At 42.8% G+C, this 21039-nt stretch overlaps 1 protein-coding gene across 1 annotated transcript; it reads right to left on the minus strand.

Moving 5' to 3' along the window:
• Positions 1-2713: 2713 nt before the first annotated feature.
• Positions 2714-15069, minus strand: LOC137148113 (L-lactate dehydrogenase A chain). The gene is made up of 8 exons (XM_067540646.1): positions 14952-15069; positions 9674-9808; positions 8549-8666; positions 6244-6417; positions 5528-5701; positions 4449-4566; positions 3753-3876; positions 2714-3488 (listed from the first exon to the last, which is right to left on the minus strand). Exons 2-8 carry the CDS (start codon positions 9797-9799, stop codon positions 3324-3326), a joined length of 999 nt encoding a protein of 332 aa, XP_067396747.1. The 5' UTR covers positions 9800-9808; positions 14952-15069; the 3' UTR covers positions 2714-3323.
• Between the last annotated feature and the right edge of the window lie 5970 nt (positions 15070-21039).

The raw sequence follows: 21039 nt of genomic DNA on the forward strand, positions 1-21039 counted from the left end.
CTTCAAACAAATCTATTTCCTTTAACAAATCATTTATTCTGCAGGTAGTTCTCTGTAATCCATACTAATGTATCCTGCTGTCTTCCCAGGTGACTAATTACCACTACCTTCTCTCAGCAACCTGATGGCATCATTTGCTTCCTTAGATTAGGGCTGGTGGCTACCTCAACAAATTCTTCATGGAAGCATAAGTTTCACGTCCTTTTCCCCTTCAGATGATGTGCAGAGGTCATATACTCTAAAGGGCCTACAATAAGAAGCAGTCCTGCTTCCCTCAGCCAACTGCCCTGTTTTTATGTTAAAAAGCCAAGGGGACCTTCCTCTCATAAGAGGCCAAAGAAATCCATCTCCCAAAAAGAGTCAGTTGAAGGGAAACTTCTTCATCGTTGGTGAAGTCTGACTCCATGAGGAGTTTTAATGCAGATGACACGAGCCACTTAATCTGGCGTAGGACTATGGCTGCTATTTCTTTAGGTTTTCTTTAATTCAAGATTGCAATTTTGGCTGAGTTTTTTTTTTAAATCTCTGAGATAGGTACAAGAAACTGCATTTTTTTTCTTCCAAATCTCCAATTATTATTATCTCCCCACCTGGTCCTCAGAAACATGCCTAGCTTCATTTCAAAGAAAATGTCCAGCTTTCCCATAAATCAAGAGGTGTGTATTCCTTCCTACTTTCTTTCTGGAGCTGAAGGGGGACAAAAAGGATCCTGTACTTGCGATCTGTTTCCTTAACTTACAGTCTAAGGGCTGTAACTTAATAATCCAATTTTTTCCTCAATCAAGATATATCTTCCTCCTTAAGTCAGCTCACTACTACAATTTAGGGCCCCTCTTAATATAGGTACTTGGAGGTATTCTGTACAAAAAAGGCACTTTTCCCCTGTACTTGTAATAAGGTTTTCAGTGTGTAGCTATAGTAATCCATTTCCTTGCTTATTGCTGTTCTCTATGGTTTAACTGCTTCTATTAGTGCATTAAATTCTAGGATGCTCCTTGCCTGCTTCTATGTATGCACTAGCAGCAGAGACTCCTATTATGGCATACCTTTGTTTGCTTGAGAGAGGAGGATGGATCCCATTAACACAGATTGCTGAGTTATACCCAGAATTCCATTTTACAGGTAAAGAAAAATCACACACCCCTTTTTTGGGAATGTAGTTTGCATTGATTTGTTTTAGCTTAATAAAGAGGAAGAGCACAGTGCATGCAATTCAGAAATTTGACCTACTTTGTATGTTTCAGTGTTCACCTTGAGTGCTGAAAGTTCCTAAATCCATATTTTAGGTATCAAAATAGGGGAGATGTGCTTTTCAAGAGTACTGAGCTTCTAGTATCTCCAGTAGAAAGCCATGGTCTCTTCTCTTATGTGAGCTGGGATTCTTTTATGTAATAACTAAGGAGTTAGCAGAAAAGAAACCCTCCTCCCTTTAGTTAACTATTAAATAGCAGAGGGTTGAAATAGTAGAGAGGACTTGCTCATATGGAGAGGCTTGATTTAAATATCAAGCTTTTGTGGAGCTGTACATCAGGCCAACTTCAGAGGTAAGGCTGTAAGAATAGCCATACCAGGTCAGACCAATAGTCAATCTAGTCCAGTATACTGCCTCTGCACATGGCCAGGGCCAGGTGCTTCAGAGGGACAATTCTGAACAGGACAACTTCAAGTGATCCATCCTGTTGGCTAGCTTCTGGCAGTTGGAGGTTTAGGGACACTTGGGGCATGGGGTTGCATGCCTGTCTGCTCATCTTGGTGAATAGCCATCAATGGACTGGTTCTCAGTGAATTTCCCTTTTCTTTTTTTAAGCTAGCTACACCTTTGGCCTTCACATCCCATGGCAATGAATTCCACAACTTGACTGTAAATGAGGGAAGTATTTCATTTAAACCTACTGCTTACTAATTTCACCAGTTGCTCACAAGTTGGTGTTATTTATCCCTTTCTATACACTTTTCTATTCACTTTCTCTACGCTATTCATGGACCTCTCTCGTATCCCCCTTTAGTTGTCTCTTTTCTCATCTGAATAGTCTCTCCCCCCCCAATCTCTGACTAGGGAAGCTGTGCTGTACTCCTATCATTTTCATTGCCCTTTCCTGTATCTTTTCAGTTCAATAGCCCCTTTTTTAGATGCAGTGACCAAAACTGCACTATTCAGTGTGAGTGTAGCATAGATTTAGAGTGACATTATGTTTTGTCCTGCTGGCTTCTAATCTTGTTAACTTTGACTCCAGCCACCCATTGAGCAATGTTTAGAGCATTATCCATGACTCCAAGATATTTGAGGGGTAACTGAATTTAGACCTATCATTTCGTATGTATAGTTGGGATTATGTTTTGCTGGGTGCATTGCTTTGTCTTTAGTAACATATGTTGTGCCCCCTTACTGTTTACTCCTTTTTTCTAGATCACTTATGAATATGCTGACGTGGGGGGCCCTGGTATTTACTTCTTGCCACTGTGTGAAATGCCCCCTTATTCCTCGCCTTTGTTTCCTGTCTTTTACTGAGAGGACCTTTCCTCTTATCCTATGACTGCTTAGTGTGCTTAAGAGGCTTTGGTGAGGGACCTCTCTGAAAGTCCAACTACACTATAGTGACTTAATCAACCTTGTCCATGTGCTTGTTGACTTCCCTCAGAATTTATTAAATTGATTTCCCTTTACAAGAGCTAGGTTTGAACCCTAAAAAGTAATTAGACAAAGAAACAAAAGTAGCAGATGAGAGTTTTATTTGGTGTTAGGGCTGGTGCAATAGTGGAGTTACAGTTGCCTTTACTTTATTGCATATAGAAATCCTGGTTTTTACATAGCTAGGAAACAGATTTACAGCTATTCCAGTTAGTGCACAGAGATCTAAAAGCAGTTAGGAAAATACATTTGGACCTGCACCTCGTTGAGATCTTTAAGCTATCACTCAGCAGGGAACGTTGGTCTGCCCCAGTCCTTTTTGTATGACAAGAAATTCTTTGGTCTATACATTTTACACAACTGTGAAACCAATTACATATTCTTCTGAACTGACAAACTGAGGAGAAGGCAGAGGATTTTGCAAAGCAGTATTTTACAAGGAGTGAGATCTACTTTATATCACTTAACTGTAAAAGACTAGGTTGTGATCCACCTCTGGTTACAAATACAGGTTTTGGTGAATAGGAGAAGCCACAGCACAGTTTCCTACTCTAATATCAGGAAACTCAGTTGTTCATAGATTTTAGTTTTGTTTCTAGTTAGTACCTACATCAAAGGACTTGACCTACGTGAAAAGTGCAACAGACAAATCCACTATGCTGTTGTGTCCTAGCACTTCACTGTTAAATACAAGTTAAAACTGCAGTTCCTTCTGGATTCCCCAAAGGGTATCTGCACTCTTCCTTAGCTTTTCTTCCTCCTCACTCTTCAAAGTGATCTTTACTACATCTGTAATGCCACCATATCCCAACACACATGGAACACTGAGGAAGACATCATCATTTATTCCATACATGCCCTGAAAAGGAAATAGAAGGATGTTACTTTTTCTTAAATTACTGGATTCCAGGGTTCTATTAGTCTGTTTACTTTTTCATATTTAGCTCGTGTCACTACATCCTTTAAGTCAGTGATCTAAACCGTTAGCAAAACCCCACATCAGTCATTCTAAAGTTTTAGAACAGCTAGATTTCACAGAAAATTAGGCAGCTGTAGCTATCAACATTTACAGCTATAGTTACTTAACACAAGAATGGTGGAAGTTTAACTAGCTATTGCTTACCTTAACCATAGTAGAAATTGGGTGCACCCTCCTTAGGTTCTTCATAATAGTTTCAGCTAGGTCTGCCACAGAGAGACCAATAGCCCATGATGTGTATCCCTTCAGCTTGATAACCTCATAGGCACTGCAAAGAAAGAACTTACTTTACATTTCTTAAAAGCAAAATGGTTAAACTTAAATTTAACTTGGATTATGAAATCTTAAGACAATGAGTGTGATTTCCAGAAGCAACTGACTTAAGAGCAGCACAGGTCCCATTGATTCAGCAGGATTTGTGCCTTTCCACAGGAATAAGCACTTCCTGAAAATCCCACCCATTCTGTGTAACAGTCAAGCACCAAGGTATCTATTAACCAGATTCAAAGTACTGGGTTGTCTTCACTTAAACACAAACCACACCAACACCCCAGAGGTTTGTTATTACTCCCCTCTATACAAGAGATCCTTGCATACAAGATTTCAGCTCCCCAGAAATCATTAACATGTTTTCTCCCTTAGACTGGTGAATGTTAGCTACCCAAGGCATTCCTGTTTTAAGTTGTACTATTTATGCATCTTCACTCGTTACTGTAACATATTTACAATACCATAATTGAATACAGCTGTTTAGACAAATTATCTGCTCCATTTGACATTAAGCACTATAGTTCTGTGCCATTGAGTAAAGCAACTTGTTCAGCTAATTGCTTGCTTTACCTGTCCACCACCTGTTTGTGGACCTCTTTCCATTGCTCTTTGTCTCCATCAGTTCCTAGGTCAGGGTGCAGAGCCTTCAGGGGGACACCAGCAACATTGACCCCACTCCAGACAGGTACTAAGATAAGTACACAAAATTAGCCAATTACTTCACAGAATAGAGTAATTTCCCATCCCCCAGACAAATCCTAATTTCACTCTACCCAAATATAAACTGACAATACAGCACTTGTTAGTGTACATCTGTTGCCATACATGTGCCACTGTGGTTTAGATGTATCAATTTAAAACAAAAAAAAAATTCAGTTAAGGTTTGTATATTTTACAGGATTAAAATAAATCTTGTGAGTTTAGTCCAGATTATGAACTAGCAGTTTGTGTATAAAACCATATCTTTATAAGATTAAAGATAACTAGTTTGGGGTTTTGATTTGACAAGGAATGGATTAACAATAAGGAACTATTTAGATCCTTTTCTCCTCACCTCCCCTATGAAATTTTAAAGTCTCCCCTTCCCCGACTGCTGTTTCAACAATCACTTGTAGGTGTGTGTTGAGCAAAACCACCACTTCTAGCTATTCCTGGCTTAGACTTGCACTTCTATTTCTCAACATAGATTTGGAGAGTGAGGCAAAAAATGCTTGTGAAGACTAACTGGAATTAAAATCAAATCCAGTGCAGATCTCAGGGCAACAGCATGTTTCAAGAGTCCCTTGCAAGGAGGCACTTCACCCTCCCATTCCTTCAACTCCATATTGGAGAGTTCTGAGTAGAATTTAGGCTGCAGGCTTTGGCTCTTCTTGGGTTACAGTAATGACCTTTTCTCAACAGAACAGGCCAAGTCAAATATAGATCATCTACTGTTACTACATGCTACAGCTAAGGAAGGCAATGCTTGTTTTCTTAAGTTGCCTTGTGTTAAGGCAATGAGCAAGACTTTGCAAAAGATTGAAGAATATTGGTGTGTTTCTGGGGAATCTGCAGGAGAGTCTTTGGTTTTTTTAAGTTATGTACTGGGGCTAAAGAGTAACCACCACCACCAAACAGAATGATTGAGACAAATAGGGCTTCATACATACCACTAGAGTCTCCATGCTCTCCTACTATCCACCCATGGCAGCTTAGAGAATGGATGCCTAGTCTTTCTCCCATGAGGTAGCGGAAACGGGCAGAATCCAGATTGCAGCCACTACCAACAACACGGTGTTTAGGAAAGCCACTGATCTTCCAGGCCACGTAGGTCAAAACATCAACTGTTAATACAATAGCCAGGTTAGTAGAAGAAACTCAGTCATTATTAACTAACAGTTCTAATGCCTCCTTTAACAAAGGTTATTCTAACTGATTCTTGAGGGTTCTATTTTTTACTAATCATACTGAATAGAGTACAGAACGGTAATGCACCTCCCAATATATCAGCAAAACCACATTTTTTAGTTGCATGACAGAGGTTTCAATTATACATTGATGTAGGACTGAATAACCACCTCTAACAAGGGTCAGCCTCCCTTACACACTAAGTCCTGCTTCAATAGCTTTAAAGAAATAGGCAAATTTAAACTGGAGGATGAGGCTTAATTCTCAAATAGGCAAAGTGAAGGATTTTTTGGTGGGGAGAGAAAGGCACAATCTTGCTACATTCTGCCCCCAAGTAGGAACTTAGAGGCAAATATTGCCCCAAATCCCCAGCCTAGTAAACTAAACTAAACAGTTTTTCCCCTCCCTGAAGCCCACGTCCCTATTCTGTAAGAGCAAGGGAACCAAAAGGGGATTAAGCAGTCAGAACAAGCCTAACCTGGATTTGATACCACAAGCAGCATGCAGTTAGGGCTATACTTGACAACATTGGGAATGATGAATTTGAAGATGTTCACGTTGCGCTGGACCAAGTTAAGACGGCTCTCTCCTTCTTGCTGGCGAGCGCCAGCTGTGATGATAACCAGCTTGGAGTGTGCAGTCACACTGTAATCTACAAAGGCAAGGCAAAGTCTCAATCATTAATTCTTTCCACAAGTAGCTCAGAACAAGCTGGGAGCGCCTATCATTTTTTTAGATTAGAAAGCATCATGTTACAGAGCTCAGGTCAGAAGGTGCTGTGAGGCAGTAGTCACTGGAGTATGGTGCTCTGCTAATCAGCTACCATTTGTTGCTGCACCAAGTTCTGATACTATATAATGAGTGCTAGATGAGTATCTGAACACCTTGCAATAATGTATCACCACAATACTCTTGTGAGGTAGGAAAGCACTATTATACCCATGCTTACAGATGGCACAGAGACCAAGTGCCTTGTCCAAGGTCACACAAGATAGCTGTGACAGAGTAGAGACTTGAACCCAGGTCTCCTGAGCCTCAGGCTAATACACTAACCACATCTCCTATTAAAATAAAGAACACTAACTCTGAGTGTGGAGGGTGTTAAGCACTCTTCTCTATGGCTGGGAAATATGGCCACTCCACAGCAGGCACCTCAAGCAACTAAAATGTTTTTCCATGCACTGTCTGTCATCTGTAACATCAAGTGGTCAGATAAGATACCAAATGTGGTCCTGCATGATGAACATTGAATCCCTGATCATACTGGTATAACTTCACTGGGTTGGTCCCTTCATAGTTATGGATGATATGCAACTTCCCACCGCCATTTTATGGACAGTTGAAAAATGGAGCATGTACACTAGGAGGCCTACAAAAACATTAAGGACACTCCCAAAGCTCATCTAAAAGCAGTTCAAGTCAACCCTAACACATGGGAAGCTGCTGCTGATACAATAAGGATGGTGACAGACCTGTTGGTCTGTGGCTAAAGCCATCAAGAATAGCAGAATAGAAAAAGCCCAAGAAGCATAAGCAAAGAAAGCAGGCTTGCAAGTGGATGCCTCCCCTCAGGGGAGTCAGTGGCTCAGAACAAGGATAGGGATAAAAACTCCAAACAAAAGAAGTTAAGGATCTCTACACTGCTTGGATTCTAGGGGGCAAAGGTTTGAGGCATAAGCAAGCAATCCCCAGTTGCTTAGCCTGGGTTAGCCCTACAGGGCATACGGAGCTTGCTTATCAGACAATTCTATCACCTTTTGAAACTTAAGATTGTAACTCATTTGTGTCTGTTTACCTGCTTTAGCTTTGTAAATAACTAAATTTCCTTTTCCTATTTAATAAGTCTTCATACTGTTTATTATAGGATTGACTATAAGCATAGTCGGTCAGCTCTAAGGTGTAATTGACTGGGGTAAGTGACTGGTCCTTTGACCTGGGAGTAACCAGAATATTGCTGTGATTCTTAGTGTAAGGGACATTCTATCACAAAGGCTTGCTCACCTGGGTGGCAGGATAGATTGGAATACCCAAGGGGACTGTCTGTGACTCCATGTTTAGACTGTTCTCTAGTACCTGAGGCGTTTACACTGGATTTGTGGTTGGTGAAATCTAAGTATAGAATTCACAACCGATTTGAGATTTGTGCCCTGTTCCCTAACAGTCTGCCCTGAGGTTGATACACATGCTCTTGAGTCATTACAGTGTGCAGGAAGTGAATAGGGAAGTGTTATTTACCCCCTTCATATAACACAAGCACTTAGGGTCACCTGATGAAATAAGCAGTAAGTTAACATACATAAGGAAGTACTTTACACAATGCACAGTCAACCTCTGAAACTCATTGCCATGGGATGTTGAAGGCCAAAAGTGTAATTGGGTTTAAAAAAGAATGAAGGGTTTCTGGAGGATAGGTCTATCAATGACTGTTAGCCAGGATTGTCAGGGACATAATCCCATGCTCCAAGTGTCCCTAAGCCTCCAATTGACAGAAACTGGGACTGGATGATAGGGGATGGATCATTTGATGATTACCTGTTCTATTCATTCCCCCTGAAGCATCTGGCACTGGCCACTGCTAGAAGATAGAATACTGAACTAGATGGACCATTGGTCTGACCCAGTGTGCCCATTCTTAGGTTGTGTGTGAACCAAAACAGGTTTACACTACTGTTCAATACTAGGACTAAAGAGCGAGTGTTGCGCTTGGATAAGCAATTTTGTATCTGAAGTGATGGCCTCCATTTAGAAATTATTTTAAAATAACCCAAACACACAACACTAACCTTTGCCAGAGACAATTTTTGGTGTTTTAAGGAAGAGACTGCCATGCTGAAGATCTAGCATCTCTCCTCTCAGCTTGTCCTCTATGACATCAACAAGGGCAAGTTCATCAGCCAAATCCTACAAGAGGCCAGAAGCACAATTGAAGACCAAGTCAGTCTGCTGGATTTCTTAATTAAATGTTTTACTGTAATCTATGAAATCAGACTTTAGAAAGATGGCAGCAGTGTAAATTAAACATGGTTAAGGAACCGTTGCAAGTCAAGATCAGACAACTTAGTCTCATTCTAAGCCAAATATTTTAGTTAGCTGGAACTTCTAATACCAAGGTGCTAGCTTTTAGAAAAGTATTGAAACTTGCAGTAATTTATCCTGTCTGCTCTGCATCTCACACAGTGGCAGTAGACTGTGGAGTGAACATGTTTCCATGCATGTTCACCTGAACAAGACAAATGGCTTATGAAGCATAATCCTACAGCTATCAGTTTATAGACAAATGACAATATTACAATAATGAAAAGAAGTGTGGTGTGATCAATACAATGGTTTGGTAATCAATAATGATCAATACATTGTTTGGTAATTCAGTGTGGTCAATAAATGGTTTGGTAATTCAGTGTGGAGAACAGTGTTCAGATTTAGAACAGACCACCACTCCCCACCCTCAAAAGTTCTAGGTAAGAATTACGGTCTTGAAATGACACAGCATATTCAGTGCAATACACAAATTTTCAGTTCAGCATTTCTCATATCTAAGATGGAATTACATTTTAGTACACACTGGAATAAAACAAATTCAACAGCTCAGTTTTCTCCTTGCTTAAAACCAAATAGCTTTAGGCGTCCTAGCAGTACACAAGCGTTTGGAATCCAGATATAGTCCATTCTAGTTATTAGTCCCAGGATGGATAATTATATGGAAGTCAAAAAGCTGGCAATTGTGGTAATATTCTAATAGTAAGTGTTACTTGTGAGCTCATGTATAGCAGAGATGATATTCCATCTGGCATACAGGGTAAAAATGGCATTTACAGGATGCAAAAGCAGCCGGATAAATGAATGGATATAGCTAGTCTCTACAGCTTTCTTCTGTCCCAGATGAAGGATGGTCAAACCTTGACACTCACCTTCATCAAGATGCTGATTGCACAAGCCATGCCGACTGCACCAACACCAACCACAGTGATCTTGTTGTGCGGAGAACTATGCTCCTCCTTGTGAACATTTTGAATGAGTAGCTCCTTAACAGACATCTTGTTGCACTGAAAAGAACTGAAGTGTTAGGTTGAGAACCTGTGGGTCATTGATAATTAGAAATTCATTTAAATATACTAAGCAAGTGGATTATGGTTTGCCCCTCATACAGTGTCATGGGTAATGATTACACAGTCGGTGTAGCACTCCAGTAGCATGTTCCAATATCAGTATAGAAAGCTTTGCATTATCGTGTAAGAATTTTTAGTTAAATAGAGCCACTTCAGAGTACAGCACTGCCTAGCAACCTGTACTCTGCTGCACCAGCAGCCAGGGTCTTGTTCTCACTTAAAATACTACTGCCGTGCCACGCAGCTGTGTGGCTATAGCACTTCTGGGTAGACACTATTTAAGACAGGAAGGTGCAGATAATCCACCTTGCCAAGAAGCAGTTGCTAGGTTGACAGAAGAGTTCTTAACTATGCCACTCCCAGATTTTTCCCCACCCCATAGCAATGTAGTTATGCCAACCTAATTTTCTAGTGTAAACCAGTAGGGCCTTTCCAGATCTTAAGTTTTATGATACTTGCAGAAGGGCAGTAAAGCTCCCCAAGCTCACTTCAGACTTGCCAGTCATGTAAGTGGGTGAACAGACTCCAAGTTCTCTTGTTCATTAGTTTTAAGGTTCATTTGAGGAACTTTCATTAATGAGCCAGTTGGGTTTTTCCCCCCGGGGTAGAATATTCTTAGAAGAGGAGCCTGCATCTCTGGATTTACAAGCAGAATAGTTTCCCTTTCTGCATTCACAGCTATTTCAGCTGCACGCTATATCACAAGGGAGATAGGAGTTAGGGTCTGGTGAAGCATCATTAATATTCTTGAGCATGGTTTAAAATATGCCATTAGTTTTATACCCAGTTCTTCAGTCACGTACCTGCTGCTTAGGTACCTGGCAATATTATGGTTCAAGTATGTCATTTGATTACTTAAAGATGGTCAGTTGTTTGGTGGGAAAGTCTTTAAAATATTAATTTGAGCCACAGCTTCAGGGGCTGGTTCCTTTATTTAAGTGTATGAGCCATCCCCATTGGAAAGACAGCCTTAATTTTTACCATTACTTTTAATCCAATTGGGCAGATTGCTAGTAGTTTAAGATTGTGGGGGATTGGAAGATCTCTTTGGCTGGGAGATGGGAAGTCAATCTAGGAGGCTTTACCTCCAAAATTCTGTAAAATTAAGCATGTCATTATAAACATACACCATTTTAAAATGGGATGTTCTCTCCCAATCCTTTATAAACATGGATTTATGGAGTGGGTGGAGGAATTGGTAACAGAATATTGAGCATGACACTTCTAAGACAATTTCAAATTCCATTGACATAAGCAGTAACACACAGGGGCAACCTTTTCAAAAGCACTTAAGTGACCTAGAGGCTTTTGAAAATGTTCCCCTCTCCCATGTTTATTCAGTGGTATCTGTAAGAAGTGTTGGTGACCTCATGTGCCCCCTTCATCTGACAAGCTGTACACAAAAAGCCACTAGCCCTCATCCCTCATAAAAACAGGACAGACAGAATGGGGTAGAGGAGTGAACTCCTGCTCCAGTATGTCCCTCACAATCAGCACTCAGAGATGCAAGTTTGTACTGCTACTGCTCTGTTTGTCCTGCAGTAGCTAGGGGCTAGGATTCTGACCCTTTTCAGAGGCACTTACATTCACTTTAAAATAAACTATTTCTCTGTCCCACCAAGAGGAGGAAAAGGCAGGAAGGACCATCCTGACAACCACTGGAAAGTGAAAGACACTTCACTGGTTCTGTCCATGTACGTACAGTTAGTGACTTGAAAGTCTTCCCTTCTACTGAGTGACAGTATAACCAGTCTTTGTGGCGCAAGGCACCCCACGGGAATACTGGTCTTCAAATGCCAACCTAGAGTCACCTTAGTATTTTTCCCCCCTCTAAATTCGGACCTCACCACATCTGACTGGTGTTGATGCAGGGACCGACTCCTGCTCCCAGTTGCTCCAACAGCATGATAGACTCCTGCTGCTCTCTTATAGCAATATTCTGCAGTTACCTGTCGGAGAGAGGAACCACCCTGCCGGCAGGCTCAGAAATGGCACTTCACAGGTGGGAAATAACCTGTGGCCCAACAGTCTTCCTCTTCAGGATCTAAGTCCCAAGAGCGCCCCTGTTGCCATTTTCCCCCTTAGCCAAGTTCTAGGGCAGCCAGGGGACTGAGTTTAAAAAAAAAAAAAAAAAAGCTGCCCCAATGTGTGGGGAGGGGAAATAGGCCTTCCTCTGGGACAGGTTCTGCCCAATGAAATCTAGGCACAGAGGGAAAGATTGGGGGGGTTTTGTTTAATCAAACAGCAGACTCCGTCACTTCAGTGTTTTATTAGAGTATGTCAGATACACAGGGACTACGAGTCACTTCATCTTCCTTTCACATTACAGAGAGAAGACAGGGTGTGAACCTGCTGCTTGAGATGCAAAGTATGTTACAATTATCATTTATCCAATCCCAGAAATGTAAGCACCGCCAGGCAGGGCTGTCTGTAGTTCATGTGGTATAAAATATAGCATGAAAGATCCCTTATCAGGGACCCTACACAGTACAAGTTAATAAAAGATTTGCCAGTTTTCCTGTGTATTGCCCAGAGCCATACAGCTAGGGGTAAAGAGGCCAGAGTCACCAGCTTCCCAGAGGATGGTGTAACATGAGATACCCACATTTTATCCACAGGCCACATTTGTCCTTTTAAGGAGGGGTTCCCACACTGTGATATGTGAGCTTTATATTCCATCCCTTTCACGTCAACCAGTTTTTAAGAGGGTTGTACATGAACCAATAAAGTTTGGGAACTGCTGCTCTAAAGTATCTGCACATGTGCCAAGTGCTCAGTCAGATTTTTAAAATTTACTCAGATAGGAAATGATATATAATGTTTGGATCAACAGATATATATTTTAGGGCTATTATTCCACCCAAGGAGTTAGAGCTATGGGATAGCCAATAATCTATGGCACTATGAAGAATCAAGGGTCTGTGCACAACATGAAAGCTTGTGCATAGATCTATTGCAAGGTGGATTCAGTACTTGATTGTATCCAATATGTGGCTCTGCACCCATGTTCTCTTTTTAGGACTCTTTCGCTTTGCAAGATGCAGTTTTCTGGAAGCTCTTTACAACCACAAGCTTTCCAAAGCATCTCCTGATGCAAGAGGCAAATCATTAATTATAAATTAGGGCATATTTAGGAGCTAAAAGCAGAGCTATCACCACAAGGTTTAAAAAAAAAATTACAGAAAGTGATGCCCTGTTATAAAAAAGCAGTGGTAATTTATAAAATGCCTACCTCTAAAGAACTAACATAGGACTCGTGTGACTCAGACCTAGCTATCAGTACTGGTTCCATTCCTCACCAATCAAATGAAATCACTATTTAAAATAGCAGATTCTGACCCAAAACATGTTGGTTGGGGTTTGTTTTTTTCCACAATGGTAGAAACATTGGCAAGTTTGTTTAATCAATCACAAATATTAATTGGGCTATTTTTTTCCTGCACCGTATCACATTTGCGTAGCTGTACTTCCCACTGTGTTACTCTGACGCTCTGTAGGATATCGTACTGTAGCTGAAATCCAATACAGAACAGGGGCTGTTGACCTTGCTAGACTCAAGTGTAAATGGCTGGGGCTGGGTTCCACACCACAGCCAAGGGACGGTAACTGGAATGTCAGCCAAGGCTGTTGAAGCTGGGCATGGCAAAGGGCTGTATGAGCAGAGGCAGACTAAGGGACCTGTGACATTTTAGGATTAGTAGATACACACACTCCCTACCATCCACCCACCCCATGGCTGCAGCTGGTCCCTGCAGGGTTACTGTCTGCAGCAAGCTGTGCTGTACGGGGCAGGGGGCACCCTGGTTTCATTTAGGTAAAATCAGCCCAAGCACCCCACCTCAAGCAGCCCAGAGTGGTTTCAGCTCCTCTGTGTGATCAGTCCTTCCTCGAACTACCCCTGTAATTGGAGCAGATCAGTCCTCACCCTCTGTTAAAGGGGCAGCGGAGTTCTTGGCTCTGCGTGGCCAGAGCTCGGGGTCTGCAGCCCCATGCAATCCAGTGCCTAGAGTAACCCTCCATCCATTCGCGTGCCTAATCCGCCCACCAGCATTTTATGCCCTGATGCACGGGGCCAGGAGAACTGCAAGGGCCAGCCACGCCAGCTTCCATCCTGGCCACAGATTTCCACCTTCTCCTCACCAGCCCACGCAGAAGCTAGCCCCACCTTCTCCTTAGCGCCGCAGAATTCACCAGGCCGGGTTGCAATGGCAAATCCTGTCCAAGGGAGAGTGCTCGGGTGTGTCCGAGAGAGGGTGCAGCGATCCGGGGAGGAGCAAAGACTCGGGCTCGCTGCACGTTTTGCAGCCCTCTACACCGACCGAGACACACCAGCATCATAGGATCCTCCCCCCCGGTCAGGTCTTTGCAGCTCAGGACGCCCACGCCAGCCCCGTTAAGGGGGATCAGCGAATTATGGGGCTGCAATCTGAATGCATCACCCTTTCCTCCTCCCCCCAGTGTGCCGTGCCCATCGCCCAACGGGGCAGCGCCCGCACTGGGCTCCAAAGGTCAGCAGCAAACCGTGCCGCGATAACGACATGTCACGTCCCCGCAGCCATGACTCAATGCATGATTAAAGCGGATATTGCAGCGTGGGGAAGAAGGCAGAGCACAGCGCACGTAGCCACAGGGCCCCTGGCCCCAACCCACCTGCGAAATCCTAGCGACCCCGAGCCTGCAGCCGTGAGAGCCCCGGCCACCCCTGTCAGCGCAGCACCCCGAGTCCCAGCCAGCCCTCGCAACGAGCCGCTGATTCACCGTCTTATCTAGCTTCTCCCCCTAAAAACCCCCAGAACAGTGACTCAGAGGATCGTATCCGGAAACATCCCTCCCCCCCCCCAAAAAAAATCAAGTGATGGGGGGGTCTTATATAACTACACCTCCCCCACGCCGGGCACTCACCCAGCGATCGTGCCTCTAGAAGCGGCCCTCTCCTCCTCGCGCCCCCTGGGGGGCAGACCCCCCCATCCCTGGCCAGCCCGGGCGCTGGCAGCGTCTCTGCACAGGGCTGCCCTTGCACCGAGCGGACTGGCTGGGAGATGCGGTAGCGCTTTGCTCCCCCCCCCCGCGGGCGGCTTACCTGGGAGATCTAGCAAAGCCTCTGTCTGCTGCTCGCCGCTGCACTGCAGACAGGAATGACCGACCGAGGTGCAGCTGGGTGGGGGAGAGCGGCGGGGGGGGAGGGGGGACGGGCACTTAAATACGGCTCCGCGGCTGACGTGCGGCCAGCGGGGCGGAGCGAGCTAGTGCGGCCAGATGGCTTTGCTCGGTGCCCGTGCCCAAGTGGGACGTGCCTGTCAGCACGTCCAGTGCGGCGGCTGGGGCAGGGCCCTGGCTGCGCTCCGCTCGCTGGCTGGGGGGGGCTGCAGTTGCAGTAGCAGTAGCAATCCTTGCAGACAGAGCGCGTCCGCCCGCCGCTTGGGGGAGGCAGCAAACAGGGGCCCAGCGCCTGCCTGCCTCCCTCAGTCCCTGGGCGTCCCTGGGCTGCGCGCGCTCAAACGGTGGGAGAGCAGCCGCGCGTGGGAGCAAAACCCCCAGCAGGCGCCTGTGCGTGGGGATAGCTATGCCTCGCCGCTGTTTCCTCAGGCAGCTGTGGGGCTCCCTGCAGCCTTGCATGAGAACGGGCTGTCAACGCTGTTTGCAAATAGGCCTTTGTGTCAGGCAGGTGAGCGGAACAAGAGCCGTGCCTGGCCCACACCTTGTTCCAGCAGGGAGGGGAGACCTGCAGTACAGCGGTGTTGTTCGTAAAGATTGTCTGGGACCTAAGGGAGGAGTATTAACCCCCTTTTACACGTGGGCAAGCTGAGGCACGGGAACATTTGCAACCCTCGTCCCTGGCCATGATAAATGTCCCTTGCAAAAGGGGGAGGGATGAGTGCTTGATGAGACCTAACGAAGCTTGAAAGGATTTTAAAGGATTTTGGAATATTTTTTTTTAAGGATAGAAACTCAGGCCTTGTCTGCCCTTGGAAAGCTCTATGATAATTGAAGAATGGGTGAAATTAGGATGTCGCAGGAGCCTGAAACCTGAGTACTTGAGAGGAGAAGGGGAATCTGTGTGACTGTTCTTGTTAGCAGCTATTTAATGTCAATGATGAATTAGCATTGTGGAAAAGAGACCACTTCCTTTCTCATACCTTCAGGGATCTGTCCCCTTTAATTAAGCTGTAGGTGCCAGGAAGCCACCAACATCATTTCCTCAAGCAAGGTGTTCCTTAAGGTCCCCATGCAGCTGCTGACAGGGCCTAGTCCAAAATAGCATGACTGTGAATGGTAACCGGGTCTCAAAGAAAAATCAGAGGTGAGAAAAACAACAGAAACATTTGAGGAGGCCTAAATATACAGTTGGAGGAAAGAGTTTTGCCTGCACAATTGTGAAATCCAGGGGCAACTCAATCTTATCCGTTCTGTCTATAAATACATCTGTCTAGATAGATAGTAAAATTTGCAGACTGCAACATTAGATGTGCTTTGTTCATTGCTGCTGCATCAGGATTGACGGGTGCTTCGTGATGTGTGTCCTGAGGGAGGGAAGGAATTGCAATAATGGTGGCGGATGTGGAAGGGGAAGTGCTGGTGGATGCTGAGTAGCGGAGGGAGAAATAAACCTGCTGTGGAATGAATGTAGAAAAAACAAAGGGACTTACTACAGTGCTGTCATTTTACATTATTCCATGCTCACAGAGCATCCTGAGCAAAAGACTTGGAAGGAGGGGTCAGGAAGCTTACTAATGCATCCCTGGAATCTTCATTTTCAGCAACTTTGTTGCATCTGAGTAGCTCATTGCTGACTTAACAGTTTTGCACATACCAAAATGGAGTTGGGTGCCAGACCCAGGGTCTATACAATTATACAGGTAGTTAAACTTCGTGCTTCGGAGTACAAAATGATCTTCTGGAGGAGTGGTGGCCAGGAAAGAATATTTTTTCCATGTACAGTGTTGAACTTTTGGAGTTAGGACTAGGAGCCTAGTCCGCACTAAACTAAAAGGGGTATTTAAAAAAAAAAAAACCCTTTGGTTAGATGATGTTTTAAAACTCTAGCACAAACAGGAGGCAAACTGTTTAACACTTTAATGGGGTGAGGTGAACCCTAGACTCCCAAGAGAAAAGGTTGGTATTTGTACACTTTTCATTCTGTAAGTCAAGCAAAATAAAAACAGATATAGTTTTCAATATATCAAGTTGCTCATTTGGAATATCATCAGCTCGGTGCACCTGCCTGGAATCTGTTGTTGCCACAAAGACCAAAATAATCTCTAGTGCTTATAACTCCTTCTAGGGTTCACCTCGACCAGCCAACATGGGTTAAAAACCAACTTGCCCTGTCTGCACTAGAGTTTAGTTAAAGTAGCTTAGCTAACGTATTTTAAAATAGATGTTTTTATCCTAGTCTAGAGAAGCCCTAGATGGCAGTACAGCAGACTGAGCACAATGACATGTTGAAACCTGTCTGGTTTTATGATGTTTCCATTTAATTCACCTGAGTTTCTGGGTAGAAAATAGGGAATTGCAGATGTATTTTTATACATATCTTGTGTGTATTTGTGGGCTTGTGAGCACTACCAGGCACACATGATAGGAGAGGAAAGAAATCTTCAGGCATGATTGACATTGATTTTCTGCCTCAGAGAGATTGAAAAAAGGAGGGTCATGCCAATGCAAACAGTATGGAAGAATGAACTAATGAAGGCATTTGGATGGTCTCTCTCCCATTCTCCTTTCCAAGGACAGGAGACCAAATATCTTTTAGTTGTCCTTTTAAATGGCTGACTTTGGCTATTTGAATATAGGCCCGCATTTACCCTCCTAGCCCGCATACCTTTTCTGCGTAGCTGCTGCCTTCATTGCAATGACAGTGGATGAGGTAGATCTAAAATTACTAAAGTGCTTTGAAATCCTTCACAATCTCTGTGAGGAAGCTTGTCCTGTCTATAACATGCCTGGCTTTCTGTCCCTGTTTTCACAGGCTTCAAAAATTACCCCCTTGAGTTAAAATAAAAGTGGGGCAGATAACATTGTTAGGCAAGGATCACATCCAATGCCCATTGAAAACAATGGGAGTCTTTCTATTGACTTCAATGGACATTGAATTAGGCCCTGAATAAGTAATAGAAATTAGCTGTACCACATTCTCTTCAGTCTGGATTTTTTTTTCAGCTGAGTGATATGATGTAGCTTTAATTGTAAACTAGCGCTCACTACTGTATGTAAGAATATAGGTTTAGAATATCCATCACATCAGATGTTTCAATATTCTGGGTAAAACAGTTATTCAGCATTAGTAGGTTTTATCTCCATTTTGATACTGTACTATAGGGTATGAGACAGTATTCAATCTTGGTGTCTCTTGTCAGTTGCATGTGTCCTTTTTCTTGTAGGAAACCAACTCAAAGTTGATACCGATCACCCCCAAAGACTTGAATCTATGACATGCACAGAATCATATGGCTCAGGACGCACCCCCAATGAAGTCCGTCAGGTTTTTTCTGCAGAAGGGGGGTATGTATTCTGAAGAAAAGATCAGGGGACCAGGCATCAGGACGTCCTGAGTTCAAATTGGATGTTTTCTAAAAGATAGGTTCTAGGAATTATTTTGAAGAAGTTCCATGGCCAGTTTTATACAGGAGGTCCAGACTAGATGATCACAATGGTCCCTTCTGGCCTAGGAATCTATGAATATAAATCCTGGCTTGCCCAGTGATTTGTTCTGCACCCTGGGACAAGTCCTTTCATCTTTCTGCCTCAGTTTCTCCATCTGTAAAATGAAGATGATAACACTTAACTACATTCCTGTAGTGAGATTCTGTGGATTAGTTAATTAACCATTATAAAATATATCAAATAAGTAAACCTATCAAATTGCTAATTATTATCATGGGATTCAAGATTGGTACTTATATTCCATCTTGTTAAGTGCTTTAGACATACCCTGAATAGATTAGACTAGACCCTAAAATGGGCTGAGTGAAACCAGATAAAAAGGATTATTATTTCAGTTGATTATGTGATGGCAGGGGGTAGACTTGATGCCCCAAGAGGTCCCTTCCAGTCCTGTCTGTGTTCCTAAAACCTGAAATAACTAAGTACTGCAGAGCTAGAACTTCAGTGATTGTTACATGTATAGCAGGGTGAAATACATGGTACTATACAGTGTGTAAAATAATCATATGATTATACATGCCCATGTGCTCTTCAGTGGTCCACAATATTCCCACTTCAATGGTTTGTACTAACCTAAGAGAACCAAAGGCTCAAAATGGAGCCCCTCTTAGCTTGCACTAACAGATTTCTATGCATCATTTCTATGATTTGCCATAATAAATGATCTTCACAATTTCATCTCTCTCTTTATCTGCTCCCATCCATGAAAATACCCTCATGACAGAGTCAAGGGGAATTACAAAGATCTAATGTTCTTGCTGCCTATTAGAAGGATTCCAGAGGGGTAGCTGTGTTAGTCTGTATACAGCAAAAACAACAAGAGTTCTGTAGCACTTTAAAGACTAACAAATTTAATTTATTAGAAGGAGATGCTGGCTGAAGTCTTAACACTGGTTGTTTTGCATGGTCATGAAGGTGGGGTTAGCTGATGCAATTCTCATTTTCACATATTTTGAAATCTTACTAAAGTACAAAAATAAGTATCCAGGAAATGTAACTGAAATGTATGTTAAGTGGTGATTTTATACATAACTGACCAAATCTGAAAATCCCATACTGCCTTGGAGAACTTTTCAATTCTGTCCCCATAGGTTTTTAGTGAGATGGCCTGACAAGTTCTCCAGCCGGTTACCAGTTATGTTTGTTTCCTAGTTTACACACTTTAATACTCAAAACTTCTAAGTACATTGAATTCTTCCCCACCAAAAAAGCTCTATGTGCTTCCAAATTATATAGGGATGGAAGCTTTGTTAACTGGTGCAGCGTGGCCTAGTGTACAGAACACTGGAATCGGACTGAGGAGATGTAGGTTCTATTCCTGGCTTGGCCACTGGCCTGCTGAATAAGCCTAAACAAGTCACTTCACTGTACCTCAGTCTCCCCCTCTGCAAAATGAGAATAAAGATGATGCATATCTCAGTTGGAGAATGCTGTGAGATCTGTGGCTGAAAAACTTTATATAAGCTAGGTGTTCTCATGTTATGATGCTACATAGTTAAACAGGATTGCTAACAATGCTTCCTAAATCACAAATTTAATTATTTTAGGTTTAATACACCATTGAGTAATTAGAGCTGAGCAAAAGCCTGGACTTGTGTCACTTTATTAGGAGAATAAAATTATCCATGCAGGCTTTAGCCATTATGTAGGATTCTGAATAGTGAGTTAGATCCAAAATATCCCTTTTTTACAGATATCACAGGATGAGTGTGGACCATCCATGCAGACAGATAAGCGATGGGGAGGCAGCCTTGTGTAGTGACAGGGAACTGGACTGGGATTCAAAAGTGCTTCTGATCTACTGAGTGACCTTGGCCAACTCATTTAGGCTGGGATTTCAAAGAGGCCAAGGAGAGTTTGGCACCTGACTCCCATTGGCTTTCAATGTGAGCCTAATGAAGAAAACCTGCTTTTACCTCTTAGTCCTAAACCTGCTACAGGATCTAAATATTTGTATTGCCCATTTACTAACTAAATGGTGTCTTGACATTAAGAACCCTACAGATTTCAATAAATGGAGACTTCGCATAAATGATAGTACGGGTCTACAGTGTTACCAGAGCAGTACTGCAGATCCTTGCCCCAGCTTCAGCAGTGAGAGGTTAGATGTACCGTCTGTGCTTTTCTATACTTAGGGTTGGAAGGATTATATTTTTATTGGTAAATGTTAGGAAACATCTATTTCCCCGCACACACAACAAACAAACATTTCCATCAATAGGAACCAAAATTTACAGATAGGCAAAGTAAGAAAAATGCTGATTAAGAACTTCTTAGAGTTTGATTTAAGGATATTTACTTTCCATACTTTGACATAAGTTGACAATTTGTGTTTTAATAATTATAAAGCTTTAAAACTTTTTGAATCTCAATATCTACTGTCATTACATAAGTATTGACTGACCTCCTATAATTTCTCACAACTGTGAACATTTACACTGATAAAAATAAAAAACAAATGCTTTGAACCCCATAAATTTGGGCAACAGTGAAAATTTAAATGA

This window comes from Emydura macquarii, unplaced genomic scaffold (genome assembly GCF_026122565.2).
Source record: "Emydura macquarii macquarii isolate MOO-44397 ecotype Brisbane River unplaced genomic scaffold, CSIRO-AGI_Emac_v2 contig_587, whole genome shotgun sequence".
NCBI lineage: Eukaryota > Metazoa > Chordata > Testudines > Chelidae > Emydura > Emydura macquarii.